The sequence below is a fragment of the Anser brachyrhynchus genome (assembly GCF_964034855.1).
Source record: "Anser brachyrhynchus genome assembly, chromosome: 2".
NCBI lineage: Eukaryota > Metazoa > Chordata > Aves > Anseriformes > Anatidae > Anser > Anser brachyrhynchus.
In genome coordinates this window covers 103,228,795-103,251,233 of record NC_137695.1, presented here as the reverse complement: position 1 = coordinate 103,251,233, position 22,439 = coordinate 103,228,795, and the positions used below count along the sequence as shown (strand labels likewise).

The 22,439-nt window shown below is 40.0% G+C and overlaps 1 protein-coding gene and 1 long non-coding RNA gene across 3 annotated transcripts in view; both read right to left on the bottom strand.

Annotated features, from left to right (window-relative positions):
* Nucleotides 1-22,439, bottom strand: part of LOC308189050 — a 522,677-nt gene that overhangs the window by 376,223 nt on the left and 124,015 nt on the right. The window lies entirely within an intron of this gene.
* On the bottom strand, nt 619-12,401 carry DSEL (dermatan sulfate epimerase like). The gene is made up of 2 exons (XM_080578002.1): nt 11,885-12,401; nt 619-11,204 (listed from the first exon to the last, which is right to left on the bottom strand). Exon 2 carries the CDS (start codon nt 10,227-10,229, stop codon nt 6,579-6,581), a length of 3,651 nt encoding a protein of 1,216 aa, XP_080434128.1. The 5' UTR covers nt 10,230-11,204; nt 11,885-12,401; the 3' UTR covers nt 619-6,578.

The following is a 22,439-nucleotide window of genomic DNA, read 5'->3' as shown; positions in this document are numbered from 1 at the left end:
CAGGTTAACGGAGATGATCCTTCCCCTCTACTCAGCACTGGTTAGGCCACATGTGGACTGCTGTGTCCAGGTCTGGGTTCCTCAGTACAAGACACATGAACATACTAGAAAACAAGAGTCTAGTGAAGGGCCATGAAGATGATTAAGGGACTGGAGCATCTCTCCTATAAGGAAAGGCTGAGAGTTGGGACTGTTTAGCCTAGAGAAGATAAGGCTCAGGCAGAGTATTATCAAGGCATATAAATACCTGAAGGCAGTGTCTAAGGGAGACAGTGGCAGGCTCTTCCTAGTGGCAGCCAGTGAAAGGACAAGAAGTAATTGACACAACCCAAAAGGCAGGAGGTTCCCTGTGAACATCAGAAAACACTTTTTTACTGTACAGGTAACCAAGGATTGACACAAATTGCCCGGAGAGTCTGTGGAGTCTCCGTCCTTGGAGATCTGGGTAACCGGCTTTAGGTGGCCCCGCTTAAGCAGGTGGGTTGGAGTAGGTGACCTCCAGAGGTCCCTTTTAACCTCAACCTTCTCTGATTCTGTGACTACATCACAAAATTTTGTGATATCCTAAGTGATGAAAAAGGGACAAAAAAAAAAAAAAAAAAGGACAACACAGAAGTGTTATTTTTCTAACAAGAGCTTTATTTTATGTGGAATGTTTCATAAAATTTTCTATGGACATAAAATTTTCTGTGCACTAAAACTGCTTAGACATAGAAATTTACTTAGAAGTAAGACCATACACATTTAAAGCCAAATTAATCCCATTAACCCCGTTTCATTTGACACCTTTCATCTGGCATCTAAAAGAGTTTAATCGCTCTCAGCTTTTGAGGATTTACAAAGAGTTATGTCTGATTTCCTTCTGAAGGTGACACTCACTTTCCATTGATTCTAGAGTGACAAGGATCCTCATTTAATTACAACACTTAAATTACCTAATGTGAGATTAGATTACTTTAGGTCATGTTCTTAAACACCATAATATCTTCCTCAGTAAAAAACAATAAACTAAATGTTGAGGTTGTATCAGCAGAAATGAAGAATCTTTCAGAAATTATGTTTAGACAATTGTGAATGAAACCAGATTTTGTTTTCTTACACCACATATAAATCCCAGCATATTGTCAGCTCTAAGAGATGTATAGTTTAATTTAAAACAGTATCAACTCAGTAACATGTTTTCCCATTATTATTTTCTGAGACAGCACAAGATTACCCATTCATATACCTTATGAAAATGGTGCAGATTATGTATCAGCAAATTTCTCCTCACTAAATAAAGTCCTGACATTTGAAACTGTACTTCATACATTACTTTGAATATTTTTGTTCCTATACCTACATTTATGGTTTATAAATTTACCAGTCTACAGATAGCTTTAATTATGGTTACTGCACAATTTATATTTTTCACATTATTGAAATGCATTTAATTCTCTCTTCTAATATTAAGAACAGTAATCTTGATTGACCATTTGAGGAATTTATTTCCTGTAATTTCTGCTGTTTAGAAATATTCAAGCTAGGTAGATAGCAATTCTCTAGGAGGTAACATTTGTTTAGAGAAGAAAGAAAAAATCCAATACAAAACAGTTTTTACATTTTAGAAACCAGCTAATGTTGTCTCTGATTAATAAAGAATGATCTAGAGACTTGTATTTAGTTCACAAATTTTGCATAGCTCCTTCCAAGAAAGAAATATTTGGGTTAGTATTTTACGCCCTGTTGAAGTCAATAGCAAAACATTCTTTGAGGTCAGCAAGGCATAATTCTATTTTTGGCCCAAATCTGAACAGCTCACAATTTAGGGATTTAAACTTGTAGTACATGATATTTTTCACAGAAATTCAATGAAATGGAATCTCCAGACAAAATCATAACTCTGAAGTCTCCAGACAGAATCTTAACTCAGAAAACAGCCCATTCATAATAAAACATAAAACAAAAGTTTTAGTCTGAACCAAAACTAAAACGGAGGCCAGATAAAGAAAGGAATTATATGATATCCTGACTGTAGAAGTGTTAAAATCCAGTACTTAATTCTCTTGGAGAAAATGATTTTGTGTAATTAAAAAAAAAAAAAAATAAAAAAATAAATTACTTTTACCTCTAACTCTCCTAAAATAAATACCACAGATACTAATTACAGTATAAACCAAAATATGGACCCCAACATATGGGCCATATTTTTATCCTTAATCATGAACTGTGCACTTCATTTTTTTTTGCGTAAATGCACTATTATATTCCAGAATTTGTATAATCATGTTCCTCAAACTAGCGAAGACTAATAATGGAAATAACTGACTGTCAGGCAGAGACAAGAATCCCCTAGCAGTCACATCATGAAGTCTGAAGAGCAAGTGAAACCATTTTAATGGTTAAATAAATAAATAAATAAATAAATAAATCTAATCCATAATGGGAGCTTTACAAAATAGTTATTGATAACTTTATAAAACCCTAAGTGCATTTTTGTTGTTGTTGTTTGCTTTGCATTTTAACACTATTAAAATAGTATTTTGGCGTCAAATGAGTTGTATTATGTATTTTACATATAACTGAGGATCTTGTCCATAAATTCACTCCTGGATCCTGCAAATTCACTGTTCAAACATAAATTCCAATGAGAGTTGTATGTCATTTGCATGCTAAGAGGGAGAAAGGAACCCATGTGACCATGATACTGTGGCTCATCATCACTGATGTTGCCCATGGAAAAAAGTCTTACTGGGGAAATAAAAGCATGTAAATGTGCTCAGAGACTATAGATTCATGCCATCTGATGGAACTCTGAATGCCAAGACCCACGTGCATAGGTCCCCGAGCCAATATCATTTAGTTACAAAGTAAGTAAATAACTGAAATGTGTTCCTTGGTGTTTATTTTCCTTAGGCTTCCAAATATGATTCTGAGATAAGCATTTAAATAAAGATTTCTTTTCTAAAATGTGTCAAAATCTTTGCTCTCTCATAATTGGAGAGTTCAAATATAGTACAATGTTCAATGTAGTACAAACTATTATTAACATTTAACACAGGGAGAAAGAGGAAGCAAAATTAAGATAAAATATGAGACTAGTTTTCATGAGCATCTTTCTGAAGTATAATTGAAAGTGCTAGAACGCTCTTCAATCAACATACCTAAATATATATGCTTTTCAAAAAAAACCAACAATCTCTAACATTCTCAAATGTTACTGACATTCTGAAACATTACTACATGGAGAAAGATAAGGTTAAAGTCTGTGTCCATTCTTCCTCTGGATGCAAGTGATTGAAAAGAATTTCGATAGTAACTGTACACCCACAAAATAATTATATATTATAAAATTACACACATGTTCTTCATGCACAGAGTGACAGTAGTCTCAATGGGAACATTTGCACACACACAAAAAAAAAAGTGTAATGACCAATCTGGCTCAAGATCAGCTGATATAAATTATAATTTAGCCTTTAATAGAGAAAGACAAGTTTGTTTATTTTTTTTACTACCAGACCTCCACAGTATTGCTGCTTTTCCACATCACAGCTGTGAAATTTATTTGTAAATAAAATGGATGGTGCGACCGGAAGTTATTCTACAAAGTCTCAGATTTGGATGGGCAATCACATGCATGTTCCCACTGTGTCTTGGGTTGCTGTTCATGCAGGTACAAGGCCACAGTTTAAATACAAACTCAGTCAACTCCATGGCTGGGATAACTCCTGTCTGGTACTAACTTCAGTCAAGTGGTCAAGTAATTCATCATCTAAATCCAAACAAAGCAATTACTTGATGAAAAATTAGAGTTGTCATACCTTAAGTATTCCTACCCTGTTGTTTTCAAAGACACTGCCTTTCCCTCTACATATTTTACTGTAATGATGTTAAAGTGTTTGCCCTCACAACAAGAACCAAAAATAGAGATCTTTTTTATCTTATTAAATTTGTACTAGGAACACACAGCGCATCCAAATCTGAATAATAGATTATGCATTCTTAGACCCTGGAGAGTACAGTACAGAAAAGAAATAGCTCCTAAATCTTGCATATAAGAAATGACAGGAACGGCACGTATTCTCAACATAAATGCATGAGATAAGCTGTATTCCAAAAGAAGCACGGATAACCCTCTTGACAGATCATCCTGTACACCTTAACTCCTCAAAAACAAAGTTGGTTTATAGGCTATCACAGCATTCCATACAGCACTTTCAGGAAGGGATTTAAAGGTGTCTACTTCCACAAATATATAGTCAGTCTTAATTCTTACCTTCAGTTGCCCTAAAACATCTGACAGAGAAAAAGCCATTTTATTTGTTCTGATTCCAGAGTATAAATCCTGGAAACAGAAGGCAAATGTTGAAACATATTCTGTCAAGTGCAGAAAATTGTACAGACATGAATGCTTTCTTTTTCTTTTTTTACGTATGATAAAAAATGGCTTCAGAGAGAAACTAATTTGAAAGGATGATAGCTGCAAACTGAACTTTCACTACCATGTCAGTGTTTATTAGCCTGTTTAATATTTCCTTTAATATGACATTCTACCCAGCCAGGGGTGAGACTTAGGACAGAAGGAGGAAAAAAATTGCTGCTACTAGTAAACAGCAGTTAAATTTTGGTAAGTAAGACTGTAAAAATATCAATGGGTTTATCATACTAGAAGCCCATTTTGATATACAAATGACTGGTAGAGAAAGAGCTACTTTTATCTAGGTCGTGATGAGACATGACAATGTGCTCCAAAGGATATGAAACGTGTATATGAGAAGGACAAGACAGAGGGATTGAGACAGGGACAAGTAGTAAGATTGGAAGGAAAAGCAAGAACTCCTTTATATTAGAAATCAGGAATGGTACCTATAATCTGTATGAAGAGACTCACTACACTTTTGATATTGCCTAATGCTTATTACCCAAATAAACAAAAATTACACATATATTTCAATATAATAACCCCAAACTCCAACCCCAGCTCCCACAAACCAAAGGAAGTATATTTCAAGACAATTCCATTTGTAATAAAAAACAGATGGTAAAGGAAACAGATGCCTCTTTCTGATCAGATTTACACATCTGCAGACATTTACAGTATGCATGCGTTTCCAAAGAATACTCAGCAAGTTAAATTAGGAAACCTTTTTGCTTAATGGGCATGTGCAAAACTGTGACTCAAAAAGAAAACAAGCTATGACAAAGACGTATCATCCTATCAAACTTATCTGTTTCCAAATCAATATCATATTACAGCATCATGTTAAAGAAATGCTAGTCATGATAAAAACATGATAGTAGATAAAAATGACAAGTTTGGAGATACTTTACTGTGGGGAACTACTCAAACAGGAAGTGGCTGAGAGTAGAGCGAGTTTCAGATTTCTCCACTCTCTGAGAGGAGATCTGAGGTAAGCAATGGTTGTCCTTCAGAAATACACCATACAGAAAAACAAAACCTCCCTCAGGAACACAGACCTGGAAATTAATTTAAGATCTTCTAAATCTTAGATTTTCATTTTATGCAGATATCAACGACAGACCACCGACATTGACATCAAATATTTGCACTGGCCTTGGTGAACTTACGCACAAGAATCAGCAGAGAAATGTTTTACAACAAAGAAAGATGGAAAAGTCTCACTCAAAAAGAAAAGATTCTTCCAGAACCTCTTAGATTAGAGGTGCATGATAAAGCAGAGTGAGGAATCAAAATGTTAACAACCTTCAAAATTAAGACAGGTTGAGGGAGGCAGGTCAAAGCCAGAAAAAATCCTCCATATTTAACTGTTAGTTTGGGATATCTTGGTTTCTTAAATTTTATCCCATTTCTTTTTCTTCAGATAGTTTACTTCAGGCTTGCAAAAGGTGATGTCAGCCATGGAGAATGAAGTCAAAGGACAAACCCAATGTAAGTGCCATGTCTCTGAACTGAAGGAACCATACCATACAGTGATATTCAATATTCATTTCAGTCCTGGGCCTGCTGAGGCTGTAAATAAGGAACTAGATTCACTCGAATATTGTGGCTGTTTTCACCTACTGAAGGGATGCTGAACAGCCTTAAACCTCGGCTTGTGTTTATTTTGCACTACCGCACTGACCAGTGAGACAGAATGTCTCAGAAAACCTGTCCAAGGGAGTAAATTATCACCACTGGGAACTGGGCCAACACCACCAGATTAATTTCATGTAAACCTTCATACAATCATCAGATAGTAACTACTTTTGGGAACTAAGCACCTGGACTGTGGTCAAACTGGTGAGCAGGAGGTGAAAAGCTCCATATTCTATTACTAATCCCCTGAGCTATAGAGCCCTCAGCTGGTAGTTCCATAAAGGTTCACACAGTTTTTTTGTTTGTTTTTTCCAAAGGCAGCAAAAGTAGTTACAAGTTGTTTTTATTTATTATTAAAAAAAAAGGAAAAAAGAAACAACAAAAAACACCTGCAAGAACAACTATCTTTTTCTTAAAATAATTTCTCTGAAAGTAGCAGACTGTACACATTTTACAAGAATAAACAAAGTTCTGTAATATTTATCCACAAATTGGGAGTCAGAGATGATTAGTGCAAATTTCTGCTGACCAGCAGCATTTATTCTACAAACTTTGGGTATCCTAAGTGGTCCATTAAAGAAAAACAAATATCTTCAATCAGTCTAATTTCTTCCTTGGGCATGTTTTGTTTCCAGGCATGAATGCTACTTGGTGAAATTTCCCCCTCATAAGGAAGATAGAAAAGACTGGTGGAGGTGGCAAATAATATTTGGTTTAAGCTAGCAGGGGAAAGAGGAATACCAAGAAAGGCAAAAATTGTTTCAGCCATCTTCTGAGGAAAGCTCACAATATCTTCAAACTTGACCATCTGATAATTTGTTGGCAGCAAATCTCCATTTATTCTCAGTGCTGCTGCTGTGTTTGCAAGCCATAAATAGGACAACACAGAAACAGCATTTGAATTAGATTTTGAAAGTTCTTTTCTTAAAGATTCATATTCAAAGGCATAGCCTTCACTTAGACTACATTTTTCTTTATGATTTTCCCATTTGAACATTGCAGCCAAGCGTTGTGGAACTTTTTTCAAGGAGTAAAGACTTGGCTTATTTTTGTACAACATCGAATAAATCCATGCCCGTGGGTCTCTTACTACATATAATGCCCTCATTGATGGTCCTAGGATTTCCTGAAAGAAGGGAAGCTTTAATGTCCAGCTCCCACTACTTAAACTAAGCACAGGTCGTGCATTAGGATAATGGACAAGGTGTCTTCTCAATTCCCTAATATATTCAGCATCTTTATCTTGACTTGCTCTTGCCCTGCTTCTTTGCTCTGATAGAGATTCTCTCTTTTTCGATCTCTTCTTTTTGTCCTTGCTTATAGCAGAATGCTGAGTAATTTTACTTCTGCTGGCTTCATATAAATGAATGTTTTGTAAATGTAATTTTGTGTCTCGGACTAAAGACTGAAGCCACCCTCTGAGAAGACGAAAATGACCATTCTGGACATCAGAAGCCTTCCATTCACATGGATCTACAAAGGAATCAATTTCAAATTCACTCTCAGGAATTTCTAGATAGGCTGTAGGTATCCTCATATATAAGAAGTCACTGCTATTGAAAAACACCTGTTTTAAAATTTCTGCACCAGAGGCAGGAAGCGAAGTAATTATAACATCTGGCAAAACAACGGGGTTCCCTTCTAATTGTTTGGCTTTATTGCCTTTATCATGTTCTAGCCTTGTCAAGTCACTGCTCCATTTCGCACAGATGGGCTGGGTGCACATGCTCCACACATCCACCAATTCAATAAGCCACAATGTGATAACTAGTATAAGGATCCAACGCAACATTTTACTGAAGGATATGTAAAACTGCCACTGAAAAGCCAGTATGACCAAACTAACACCCAAAATTAACCCTGCGATTATGTTCACTTTGAATCCAAATGGGAAAACTACCCTATTATTTTTAATTCGTTTTTCCACGGATTCAGTACCTAGACCAAACTTGGTTACTTTGTTTTCATGAACTACTTTGGCAAAACCACCAAATCCCAAGTAATCAAACCTGGTCTTTAAATTCTGATGTTCAGTCACAACAAAGACCGTATTTTCAGTGTTGTTGACACTGAGTGAAATCTGAAATCCAGACTTCGCATTATCAATGAGCCTGCAGTTAGAAACATTGACATATGGGCCATAGAAAAGGTAAACAATCCTTGCAAGCATGCTTTTCATTGGAAAGGTAACATTTACAAACTGAGTCCATCGCTTTTTGAATTCAGCAGCTTGTTCTGCCTCTTGTATCCTAGCAACAGGACTACTCCCATGATGATCAAACCAAAACATCTTGTAGTGGGCATCCCACACATCCATCATAGCTCCGTTGTATTTGTTCTTAAATTTATACGGTATGTATTTAAAATCAATGTCAAGATTATGAAAAAAGGCACTGACAGAATTAACAGGAGAGTCTTCCTCCTTCTCGATATGGTCTACAACTAACAAAGTCTGAGAATTTAAGAGCAACAAAATGCGATATACACTTTTCAATTTCATTGCTGATGTGTAAGCAGAGACTGCCTCACCACTCACAAACATCATGTCCCCAGACTGGGAGGCTGTTATAATTTCTCCAGTTGAGTCTCCAACCTCATGACCAATCCACTTCAGCCATTGGGCACACTCGCCAAGCTGTCCCTCCCAAGGCTGGTTGCACTGGCTAGTAGGAGATGGGGCAAACACCAAGACATTGTTCAGGTGGCTGAGTTTAGGTCCATAGAGAGCCTCAGATACAAACACCTGTCCATTGGGAGCAAAAGTGAAAGAGTTCTGATCAGGATGTTCATGTCCCGGATTGAAACTTCTCCACCCATCAATCCAGGCATATGGTTGAAAGTGGACAATATCATAGACAGCACGTCCACCGAGTTTTCCAGACTTGAAGGACACAAAGGTGTTTGTCTGGCTGTTTGGCAATCCAGCCCCGTAAGTAACAACTCCCCAGTTAGGAAACACATGCAATTTAGCAGTGCCGTAGTCAGGAGGTGGTTGAGGACTGATTTCAGCAGCATACCATATAAACTCGGTGTGCAACGTGCTCCACCTCTGTGCGGTGGATGGCACCATTGGTCCATCTTTGGGTCTGTGTTTTCTAATTTGCTGTGCCAACCAGTTTCCAGCTCCATTCTTCATGATAAACTTATCCAAGAAAACCAGTTGGCTCTCAGGACCATAAAACCAGTTGTAATTAGAATCTGCTACGCCCACAGTCCTTTGAAAGCCTGGTAATAGGGTGGCATAGTAAAACCAAAAGTGCATTTTGAGCCAATTATTTTCCAAGTTGTTAATACCAAAATGACGCTGGGCCAGGAAAACGTACTGGGTTATGGACTTAGCTGTGTAACTCCCATAAGCTACTCCCTCATCCAGAGACCCATCTACAATATGATTGAGCAGAAACATTGTTTTCTCCATCACATCAACAACTGTGTGTTTCCAAATATTTGCCTGAGATCCATCGTCCACCCCTGTAACTAAAGCTCCAGTGAGCAAAGCAAGCATATTGGTTGCCTGGTGATTATGGAGAAGCTGCTTTCCCCAGGAACGAACCTTTGAGTACTCATACATTTCCTCACTTGCAGACCGTATCTTCTCCAGGTACTTTTGTCTTCTCACATTTTCCAGTGAATTATACAAGAAGTCATAAGCAGTGGCAAATCCAGTTAGGGAGTGTCCCAGTGGCACTTCATCACCAGGTGCACTCTCCACCAACCAGTTTTTGTAACCAGCCATTCTGTCCATATATTCTAGGGCAAAATCAAATGCAGCTTTATCTTCAGGGCACAGCAAACAATAAAACGCTAGTGGTGGCAGGTTGTTACCATAAACCTCATTCCACTTTGCAGCAAAATCAACATGCTTGGGTGGAGGTAGGTAGTATAATGGGTTGGATAGCATAACTATCACTGCACTTCTGATAGCTCTAAATAGATGTGAGTGGCTTGTGTGAGCTTTCTGCCTCAGTGCATGGACATCTTCAGCATCAAAATACAAACTTGGATGAAGAACTGTTTTTTTCAGCTTCTGCTCAGCACCAAGACCTTCAAGTTTCTGTTTCTCATATTGACCTACATTTTCCATGAAAGTCACCCAATCAGAGTAATTGCTTACAGATTCTTCAAAAGTGAAGACAGCAAACATCATTAATGCTAGAAATAAGGTATGCCCTGTAAGCATCAGAGCCATGATCCATTAGGCAGCTCCTCTTCCCCAGGCATGCACTTCCTAACAATACACAATGTTCAGATATCAAGCTTTGATCCAGTTAGCACAAGCATGAGCATCTTAAGGCATTTTTTTCTTCGAAGAAAAGACTTAGTGTTTACTGCACATTCTAACAGATACTCAGATTACTTGTAATTTGAGCTACAACATTGAAATAGCGAGACTGTTGAGAAGTTAAATCTCAGGTGCCTTGTCTGTTCACATTCTTCTCAAATACAACACTACAGTATAAACACTAAAATAGGGAGAAAGTAAAGTCTCCGAGATAAACATACAAAATGCAGGTTGACAATACACAGTCAGAAACTTAAAGAAACCAAAACACTATTCTTTGATAACTTGTAAACTTTGATTTGAAAACAGGAATCAGAGCCATACATTTTCTGTATTAATACTTTCAATCAGGTCAAATTCCACTCCTAAAGCTGACCAAAAAAAAAAAAAAAAACCTTCACTGATCACAAAAAGATAATTTATTCAAAACAATGGGTTGAATTTGATTATTTAGGAAATTTACAGCACTTGGAAAACACACTTAAAAACTGAAGCTACTTTCTTCAGCCTTCCTCTTATCTCGATTTGTATATACACTCTTTCCATCTTTCTCTTTTTAGACTCATGGGAGAAAGGGAAGAAAGAAAAAACGAAGAGAAATCCTTCATTAGCTCCTTTAGATGAGACTGTGGGGCTTTTAACCACTATTCCCCTTTGTGAAAGGTTTGTCTGAATTAATAGTCATAGAGTATCGACACATTTTCAAGTCTTCTTTCATCTTATCTTCAACCAATGATGCCCAAATTTTGCCCCAATGATTCAGAGAATCGTGCTCCTCCCATTACGAAGTAAAATGAAAACATATGAAAGGGGCTGAAAGCCAATATTTTTTTGCTAAAAGAGCAGTTTCGGTTTTCCTTCCACTTTGCATGTTGGTTCTTTCTGTGAAAACACAAAGAAAAGTTCTCTGAAGCCGTACAGGTGCCGGAACATATTCAGAGTATTTAGTCAAGAGGAATTGCCAACGCTTTTAGGAAAGATGAGGGTTAATACACTTTTTTTTCCTCCTCCCCCACCCCCCAAAGAAATTAAACAAAAAAGGAACATTTTCAAAGTTCCACAAAACTCTGGCAAAACGCAAAGTCGGATTGGCTACATAGATTCTTTTTATTTCACCTTGACCCCAGCGACTCCCGGATCTTGAGGCAAATTTTCCCGGCGCTACGGCGAGCTACCCCCGTGCAGACATCCCCAACGCGCCCCCGCAGCCGGATGGAGCTCCTTCCCATCAGAAGGGCACCGAGCACGCCACCCGTGCGGCTCTGCCCCCGATGGGAAAGAAGGGGGCAGCGGCGGGGTCCAGCAGCACCCCTCCCTCCGCCGCGCCGCCGCCCCGCGGGACGCCCCTGGCCCCTCCAGCAGCGGCGGGGGGCACGGCGAGGCCGCCCCCACAACCACCAGAGGGCGCCCTCCGCCGGCTCGGCCCCCGCCTGCCCCCTCCCCGCCGCCCGGGGCCGCACAACTTGAGCAAGTTTCCGTGCCTCGCCCCGCACGCCGCGGCCCCCCGCCCGCCTCCCCGGCTTCTCCACGCCGTGTTCCCCGCGGCTTCACCCCCGTCTTACCCACAGCGGTGTCCGGCAGCGTCCCCCCTCCCCCGGTGCCGGCTCCGGGGTGAGGCGGGGGTCCCGGTGAGCGCGGCCTGGGGCGCGGGGCCAGCCCCGTCCGGGGGGCGGAGGGCGGCGGCGCGCTGCGCCGGCCCCTCTCGGTTCGGCTGGGCTCGGCTCGGCTCCGGCCCCTTCCGCCTTGCCGCTACTTTTCCCCCGGGCTGGCCGCAACTTCGTGTCCGAGCCCTCCCCCGGCGGCTCCCGGAGGAGGGGGCGGCGGATCGGCGGAGCCCTCCCCGCGGAACAGGGACGTGAACAGGGACGTGCCGGTCCTCCGCGGCAGCCGCGCTCCCGGCTGCTCCTCTTCCCTGCGACTGCGTGAGCCGCTCGCCGAGCCGAGCCGTGCCGTGCCGAGCCGTGCTCCCGCAGCGGATGGCACCGCCGCCCCTGCGCCTCGGCAGCCGGCTGCCAGCTGAGCGCGGCGGGCGCGCCCGGGGGCAGGGCCGGGGCCGGAGCCGGGGGGGGGCCGAGCCCGGGAGCGGCGGCGGATTGGGGGGGGGGGGGGCGGGCGAGGGGGGGGCGGGGCCGGGCGGCTCGAGCGGCGGCGGCCGCCCCGATGCCGCGGTGAGGGTCCGGGGGTGGCCGGGGAGGCGGTGGTGTGCGGGCGGCGGCAGCAGCAGCAGCAGCAGGCAGGTGGGAGAGGGCTCCGTGGGAGGGGAGGTGCGGCGGGGGTCGGGTAGGGCGGCAGCAGCCGTCTGGTCTGGGGCTCGCAAGTTTACGAGGGAGGATTGAAGAGGTGAAAGCGCCCGCAGCTCCCAAGCCGCGAGCATCTGCTCGCTGGAGGGGTCCCGCTTTCTGTAGCCGCCCTTCCTGCACGGGCACTTTAGTTTATGCGAGGCGTTAAAATGGCTCTCCTTCAGCTTCAGCTGAAGGCTTCTGAAGTAAAATATAAAACCGTAACGAGACGTGCAAAACATTACCCCTGGACTCGTTCACGGTCAGCGATGCGGTGAAGGGCCGCCAGGTGCTGCTGGCTCGCCCGCCGGGTGCCCTGTGGTCCTCCCGCTACATTCAAGAGGCACAACGCCATTCTCGGTTCTGAATCGCAGTTTGCATTGCTGGTGACGGCTTTCCGAGGCTGGTTGTGTAACCTGCCTGATGTGTTACCAAGCTATTTTTCGGTAGTAAGTACTTTCTAGGGAAGGAGTGTGAGTTTTTTGAAATGTTACCAACTACGGTGTTTATAAACCCTACTTCAAAGGACGTGGGCTTTAATCAACCCGAGAGCATGAGTCACCACTTCTTCCCAGGCTTAACCTATATTCATCTTAACTTTACATTTTTTTCCCCCGAATATCTTAGAAAATACAGTTGCATGTTTAAGCATTTCTTAATCTACCCAGTTTATAACTATATTGAAAAGAATGTATAATGGCCATAGTTAATGGATACTGATTCTGTTTCTTTGTGCTATGGAGAACACCTTAGCAGTATTAGATTATTAATTATGCACAATCAATGATAAACTACATCTGGTACCATCCTAATTTTTTATATGTGACCTACACACTTAGCATAGGAGGAAAAACTACTGATTATTGCCTGGATCGTATCCTCCCATCAGAAGAAATTTGCATAATCGTCAAAGATCAGCATATATTTCCCTGACCTTGAAACTATAAAGATTTTGCTATTTCATGCTACTGAGGAGGTTATTACAGGAGGAGAGGAAGGGGAAAAGTAAAGCAACAATACAGGCTGCTTTCCTATTTAAATTAATAGAAACAGTGGGGCACACTACGAATGGAAACCTCCCAACCGTTTTTCCTTTTGTTCCCATTATGCCTTACATTGTACCTTTTATGTGGGTGTGGGTATTTTTATTATTATTTATTATTATTATTATTTTCCCAAGGCTGACCAATTCTGGAACATACTGTAATCTCAGAGAATGACTTCTTCCATAAGTTTTTAGGTAACCCCAAAGAACAGAACATGTGGAGGACCTTTGTAAGCTTGAAAGCAAGAGTAAAGCTCTTCCAAGATACCTTCTCACTCTGTGAGAAGATTTTGCTTTTCCTGTAGAAGAAGCTCTTTCACAACATCAGAGGTGTTGTGCTGGCAGAATAACTAAGACTAATTTTCTGCTAAGCAAGTGGCAAAGCAGGAGTGTCTTTAACCATGTATAATTTCACCTAGTTTAGGCTCCTTACTTTCTGCCATTTTTACATCATTATGTTTCAGTGAGAAGTATAGAAAAAGACCAGTTCTCCTACTTCTCTAGGGGCAGCTGTAAAGCACACTTGCCTGATAAATTTGCAGAAGACTCCAATAGTCATTGGCTTGTTATATAAAGAGAATATATACATATATATATATATATATCATGACTATTATTTTCATTTTCGGAGTTCAGCTTTCACTGAAGTTGGTGGCAAGCAGTGTCGTTCATACGTTTTGGAGTATGTCATTGAGGGCTTGGGAGCAGCACTAAATGAAGAATCTCCAGTAGGCACTAGATGTTTTGTGGGAATGTCTAACTGAAAAAGAAGAAACTCAGCTTTGTTGAGCAGGTGCTTGGAGGCTAAAGTAGTCAAGGATAGGGAAATAGTTTGAAAAAATAAGAATAGTGCAGCAACTAACATTCAATTTTTTTTTTTTCAATTAGCAATTTCCAATAGTCAGCAGAGACCCATAGTTACTATACTACAACTGAAAAGAAGCAAACAATCTCATGGATCCAACTGGCATCCAGGAGAAGCAATTAAGTGAACCAAACTTCAGAGGAATTAATTTAAGTAATTATGGGAATTTTATCCTGCTACGCAGCTGAGCTCCACTATAGCCTTTCTCTCACTCCCCCTCCTCAAAGGAAAAGGGGGAGAAGATATAACAGAAAGGGCTCAAGGGCTGAGATAAGGACAGGGAGACCACTCAACAGTTATTGTGACAGGCAAAACAGACTCAGCATAGGGAGATTAATATAATTTATTGCCTATTGCTAACAGACTAGAACAGTGAAAAACTAAAAGCAAACTAAAAACACCTTCACACCATCCACCCTCATCCACCTCCTTCCTCTTGAACAGTTCAGGGAAATGGAGAATGGGGGCTGTGGTTAGTCCCTGACACTTCATCTCCACTGCTCCTTCACAGTCACTCTCTGCCCCTGCTCCAACATGCGGTCCCTCCCATGGGATGCCATCGTTCCCAAACTGATCCTACATGGGCTTCGCACAGGCAGCAGCTCTTCAACAACTGCTCCAACGTGGTTGCATACCACAGGGTCCATCTGTCAGAAGCAAACTGCTCCAACATGGATCTGTACCACGGAGTCCATCCATCCCCGAGGAGCAAACTGCTCCAGCACAGGTCCCCCATGGGCAGCAGCTCGCCCCAGACCCCCTGCTCCTGTGTGGGCTCCTCTTCATGGGCTGCAGCTCCAGCCCGGGGCCTGCTCCTGCGGGGGCTCTTCACGGGCTGCAGCCTCCTCCAGGCCACATCCACCTGCCCCACTGGGGGCTTCTTCAGGGCTGCAGCATGGAGATCTGCTCCATGTGGGACCCATGGGCTGCAGGGGGACAGCCTGCTCCACCAGGGGCCTCTCCACAGGCCGCAGGGGAACTGCTACTCTCGTACCTGGAGCACCTCCTGCCCTCCTTCTGCACTGACCTTGATGTCTGCAGGGCTGTCTCCCATTTTTTTATTCCTTTCTCCCAGCTGCTGTTGCACAGCATTTTTTTTCCCCCTTCCTTCAATCTGCTCTCCCAGAGGTTCAACCAGCATCACTCCCTGGCTTAGCTCTGGCCAGCGGCTGGTCCCTTTAGGAATCAGCTGGAGCTGGCTCTGATCTGACATGGGGCAGCTGCTGGGCTCTGTTCACAGAAGCCACCCTTGCAGCCCCTGCTACCAAAACCTTGCCACATAAACCTAATACAGTAATTAGAAATAGTGACCATGGGTTGTAACCAATGCTTTTTTTCATGAGATGAGCCAAAAGTGCCATTCTGTCATAGTTGATTGCATAAGGTTGTTTGAGGAGTGGTCAGTAATTGTGAAAGTAAATTAAAGTTGCTTTTTTATTATTTATTTATTTATTTTTATTATTTACAGAATCACTGAGCATCTGGCACCAAATTGCATTATATTGTTGAATTTTCAAATATTGTTCATAACTATGAATAGGTGAAAAACAAGGCTGTTTGGCTTTCAGGAGATAAAAAGGTGCTGTAAAATATCTACCAGGAAAATGAATTTGACACATGGGGAAGCAACCTCTATGTCACTTCAGGTTTTAACTATGAGAGTGGGTCATTGTTAGAGATATGCTCTGGTGTACCACTTGAGGGATAGCATTCTGCATTAATACCAAAATCAGCCATCTGAATGATCTTGAAAATGCTAGCAGTGTTATCCTGCTTGAGTACAGGCCAAGTGTTAACAGATGGAAGTGAAGAGAGGATAATCGGCTGGACTGCAACAAAATATTTGCCAGTGTCAAAGAGCATAACGATAATACAAAAGTTCATAAGTGAATGAGATGATGCTATCAAATATGAGACATCGTTTTATATACATGAAAAGAGCCAGGTATTTTAGGTAGGATCTGGACTGAGGTAATGAGGTATCCAGTAATGATGGACTCTTGGACCTTCTGCCTAATTCCTCAAGTAGCGAAAGTATATAAGCTCCTAAATTTAAAGTAGAGGTTTCATTTCAGAGGCATTACAAGTCTGGGATAGAGTTCTGACCACTAAAAAATCTCTTCATGCTGGCAGTACTGATATCTTACCTCAGACTAAACCTAACTGTGGCCAGAAAGATACATGTTTCTCAATCTAAATCCACCCATAGATCTAACTCACTGTGAATTCTTCAAATATACATCATGCATAGCTCCTTTTTCAACAGACAAAACAACAACAAAAACATTGGAGGAGAATGCAGTGGTCTGATGGATCCTCTTCTATATCATTTGTTGGTCAGAAGCACCCACCTTTCACACAGAAGACAGGCACAATGGTCTTTTCTCCTTTAAAAGAAGCTAATGAAAAACTCTTAACTCTTAAATGACCTAATCCCTTGTCTACTTCAGTATACAATGTATTTTTGTTACAAAATAAGTATGTGAAGTCATGTTACTTTTCATAATATAACCACACACATTAATTAATTGTATTAGAAATAAGGAGTTGGACCCTCAGCCATCCAATAATAGCTGACGCATTTTAGAATAAACTAGTACCAGAATAAAGTGTATACTGCCTTCTCAGGTCAGGGGCCATTTCTTCAAATCTCCGTCTGTTACACTAACTTTTTACCATATCCATGTCCACTTCCTCTCTGTGTAACCACATGTGATTGGACCACAAATGTTACACTGTTAACTAATCAACTCGTTTTGGAGGGAGAAGTCTGATGCTGCTGAAGAAAATTTGACAAATGTAAACTATACAAACAACTGTCAGCTCAAAGTTCCAATGTTTTGGGGGTTGAGTGAGTACAGGGGAAATGGATTGTAGATTACCCAGAAAAGAGCGAAACAGCATGTGGTGGTACTGTTCTTACAGGTCTTATATTTCTTATTTCTATTTATATTAAGTATTTAAGAGTTGCAACCAATTAAAAGCAATAGCAACAAAACACAAACAAGCAAATAAGAACATTCTGATTTTATTACACATGAAAATAAAATAACTGTGTTTATCAGACTGCACAAGCGGAGTAGAAAAAAAAAAAAGAAGGTAACAATTTTTCTTGGTGATGGTGTTTTGTTGTTGTTTTTCCGTATTGCAAAGACTCTTCTTTCTAGTGGAGTTCTCCAGCACTGCAAGACTGGAGCGCTCACAGGCTGAAAAGTGCCTGGTGTCACTGTCAGCAGAGAGATCTAGGATGGTGCTACTGCCAAAAGCCGCAGTGCTGCACTCTTTATCCCGGCTGCGTGCTCCTGCCAGCCCCTTTGTGTTGGAGCAGTTGGCAGTCTCATTGCTACATAATTGTTCGTGCAGACACAACAGGGCAGCACAGTTTCAGGCCAGCTTAAGTAGATTGCGAAACTGCATCTTACAAATGCCAGCTGTGTAGAGGGGTAATTTTAAGTCCATTCATGACTATCTCAGACACTGCAAATGAAGCAAATGGAACAGTTCATTCTTACTTTGGAAGCAATTTTATCAGTCTTCAGTGGAAGTGTTTTAAATATGTCAGTGATGATGTTGTGTACAGCAGTGAGATCTCAGGATGATTCTCAGCAGCAGGTCAACACAATGCACTACAAAATTTTAAGAATATCAAATTCAGTGGAACAACGCCTGTGCAGAGCTACACCAGTGCACATTTTTCACCATGGAAACTTGTTACCAATTGTAGAAATTAATGCTAACAGTGTTGTATTTATGGAAGCATTTAAGTATTCAAGGCTTGCTGTTTGCATTTTAGCTGTTTTGTGACCTATCCCTAAATGACGCTTTATTAAATAGAGTAGGTTGACAAGTTAATCATAACAAAACCAGAAAAGTGAAAGAGGAAGGGCTTTTCTTTTCCTTGCTGAGTATATTCCTTGTGTATTGGAAGTCTAAGAAACTATTGAAATAAATACCTTCTCCCCCTCCCAGAAAACAATAACAACAACAACAAAAACAAGTAGGCATTAAATTTTGAGCCAGCAACCAACGTGTGATTCCTTTTTTGCAGAGGTATATCAGCTGTAACTTTGCAATACTAATGTAAATTCACTGTTATGAATTCAATGAAGTGCGTGCCTTTTTTGTTCTTTCTATTGACTTCATAAACCTTGGATTTGGGCCTAAATCCCAATACCATTACTGGTCACCTTCCATCAGTTATGAATACAGTATGCTTATTTGTTAGCACCACTAAATTAAAATTAGCTTAAAGAGGTTTTTAAATATATTGCACATCCTATGAGGAATATATATGTGAAATGTTCATGCTGGATAAGCAGAACCTACAGGGATAGCAATTAAATCATAAGACTGAAAATAAAAACTGTTATGATCTACACCATTGTCTCCAAATTATATGATTAAGGAGATACTAAATTAGACGTTATAGTGAAAGAGTACAACTACAAATCTTAACTAAGCATATTTTTTTTTTTGTATTTCTATTCATTATACTAATGTACAGGTTTATATTTAGTAGCTTTAGAAGTGTTAAAAAACCTGTAAAGATACAGATTACAACCCATATGGGTATGCTGAGGTTGGCAGCAGTGATTAATAGTATCTCCTGTTTTTGCTTTTTATAAACCAAACAATATTTAAGACAGCTATTAAGATGATTTACATCACAAAGAATTCAAACACTGCACTTACTTGAACAAAGAATACTGCATTAAAAGGAGTGTGGGCAGGAGTAACTTGTATTAGTTCACTCATAACAGTGAAACAGTCAAATTCTCAGGTTAAAGTGGAATATCACAGTTTGTAGCACAATGCTTTGAATTTACATAATACTTATCCCATTCTACCTAAGCATCCTAAACGATTTGCTGTCAATAAAAGCCACATTCATCCAACTTAGTGGGATATCTTGCTTTGTACAGCCCTATTAGATTTAATAAAATTACTAGGAAGTACTACTTCATGGAGAGGTATGGTTCTACAGATGCTTTAAACTAACATTAATGAGGGCTACTTGGAAAGGACTGATCTACTGCTCTTCTCATATCTAGTTGCTTATTCCCATCTACTCCTTTTTCCAGGATAAGGGTTTATCACAACTGATAAACACAAAATCACAGCATCTCACCCGATAAAATAAAGATTAGTTTCCAGCTAGATATTTTCCCTCAGTTTAGTTCACCTGGTGTAAGGAAATGGTACAATCTTGAGGCAGGGACTGGTAAAAAATACTTCTTTTTGAGACTACTTTAAGGTAAACAGCCTTTGTAAAGCTGAATAAATCCTTCCACACCTAATTCTCCTATTTTGTTTTGAAACAGAAGAGGTCTAGAATCCCAAATATTTTTAACTATTTAAGTAAGCCTTAACAATTTGAGAGTTAGGCATCTAAAAGTGTCAAAAGTATAGGATATCAAGTCTTTTTAAAGTACGAGTTCATTGTTGCCCAATTTTGTCAATGTTATATTTTAAAATTAGTCCCAAGCACTAATGGTAAGAGGCTAATTTTAACAATTACTTTGCTAAATGTTAAATACATTGTCACTGATATCCTTTAATTCATGTGAGAAAAGTGGTGCAGAAATATTAAGGTCATAACAATATACCACCAAGTTGCAATTGATTTAGGCTGGTTTACAGACAACACAGTGAACTGTGTTACCTCTCAGACCGGAATATGGGATTTGTATTAAATTCTTTTGGATTTAACCCTGATTTTTCAAAGGCTAAGTTTTGGAAAGATTCCACTTTTATTACAGCTTTTCATGATAATTTATTTTTGCCAGCAGGTTTCTTTTTAAAATATCTTCTCCATCTGTACTTTGTTATTCTGAGTGCTTTTGTTGTCATTATATTTTACTTGTAAATGTTGCCAGAGAGATTGTTTGTGTCTACACAACACAGTGTAGCACCACATGCAGGTAGCATGTAGCCTGTTGTTACAAGCTACCTGTAACAAACTTAGCTAACTGGAATAGATAAATTCTCTAATGAAATAGATAACATGCTCTAAGGAAACTGCTCCTTCTGGAACCTAAATCAATACATTCAAAATTAGCCTGAATATTACTTCAAGACAGTGGATAGTTCTTAGCTGATCCATGTTAAAGAGAAGGCTCTATTTAAATTTTGGGGAATAAAGTTAGGATGCAAATTGGTCAGTCTATAGATAATTACACGGAGAGGTTATACTGGAGGGTTCATAAATTAACAGCAAGAGGTATAAAATGATCAAACAGTTGGAACATAAAGCTCAAAATTTAATGATATATAAGTTCTACATTATTAACAGTGGTAGTAATTAAGACTGGAAGAGCTTTTCAAAGAATATGATGGATTCTCTGTAATTTGAAATCTTTAATTAAGATTGGATATACCTCTCAAAAGATATTATCAAACTTGATAATACAAGAGCCATCAGGGTAAATTCAAAAGTCTTAAACTCTATGAATTTTTCATCACATCAGACATGGCATTCATTCATCTAGAAAAATGGGAAAAACACAACGAACATTTACAAAGGTCATATAAATAGGTTTTCTTATAATGGTAATTGAATTGCTCTCTGTTCTAACATAACTGCTTTTGGAACCAGTTCAAGACCCCTCACCAACATAGACAAAAAAAAAAAAAAAAAAAGAATGTTGCCATTCTAAGTCTGGGGAGGTAAGGCTGTTCCTTCAGCAATAAAAGAAGCCATAGAGGGATGAGGTAGAGATGAACTAGGATGGCAGAATTTCATGCCACATTTACTGCCTCTTTTCCCTCCCCTAGTTCCACGTAGCCGTAACTCCTAGTTCATATACCCAGTAATATTAGCCAACTAGACTGGCTTTCCAGCAATATGGCATAGCTAGGGGAAGATAATTAAGCTTCCCATTGCAGTTTGCTACCTAGGCAACTACATCTTCTGCCTATGCCTGGAGCTGGCCCTGATTGCACTAGCGATTCATTAAACTATTGTGGAGTTCAGAATCCCACCTAAGTAACCATTACTAGGCCATTTTAAAACAACAGGTAATATATGGTATGAAAGACTTTGTGTTGCTTATGAGGCTTTAAGAAGTCACAGATACCTTTACAGAGGTGTTGTATGTCAATGATAAATACATATTTTACATGTACACATACATACAATGGATATCCTTGGCACACGTGAAAAGTATTATTTTGATTCATAGGAATGATGTATTCACAAAAATGCAAATTCACTCAACTGTACTTTTTAAATATTACTGCTGAAAGGTAATAGATATAAGAACAAAAATATTAATCCATGCTATCAAAAGTGCTTCAGAGAACAGTTAAGCAGTTAGCATATTTTGGGATTTTTTCCTTTCCAGAAAACATGGCAATTGATAGATCTGTATTCTAATTGTCAATAAACATAGAACTTTGGGTTTTAAGTGTTTTGTTCCGCTTTTCTACCACACACAATAAATCTCCCTCCATCTCTACATCCTTTGTAATATATTCATAATGGCAACAGCACCAGACAAATACAAGAAAAAAGACCACAAAAGGAAAAAGAAAAAAAAAAAAAAAGACTTCAATTGTCTGTTCTGACCCATGACAGTCCCACAAACATAGAATTACCTCTGGCAGCCAAGAAGACAGAAAAGTGTCCCCTAGTAAGCTCTGCACTCCTCCTTCATTCTCTCAAATCCACACAGTTTTGCAATATACCCAGAAAACTATCCAAGTTCCAGTTATGTTAGCTCAGAGCTCATTAGAATTCTGAGACGTGTACTGTGCTAAAAGTAACAAAGAAATTTCAGAGAATTGCTCAGAGGGTTGCTTTATTATTATTTTTTTTTTGGTTGTTTGGTTTGGTTTGTTTGTTTGTTTTCTGACAGTTCTCTAAAAATAAATGACATTGATATTACTGATTGATGGGATCAAGCATATGAAATCTCTTGAAGCTGACA

What these genes read in the sequence shown, in the direction of transcription:
- DSEL (XM_080578002.1), bottom strand. Translation starts at nt 10,229, where the DNA reads ATGGCTCTGATGCTTACAGGGCATACCTTATTTCTAGCATTAATGATG.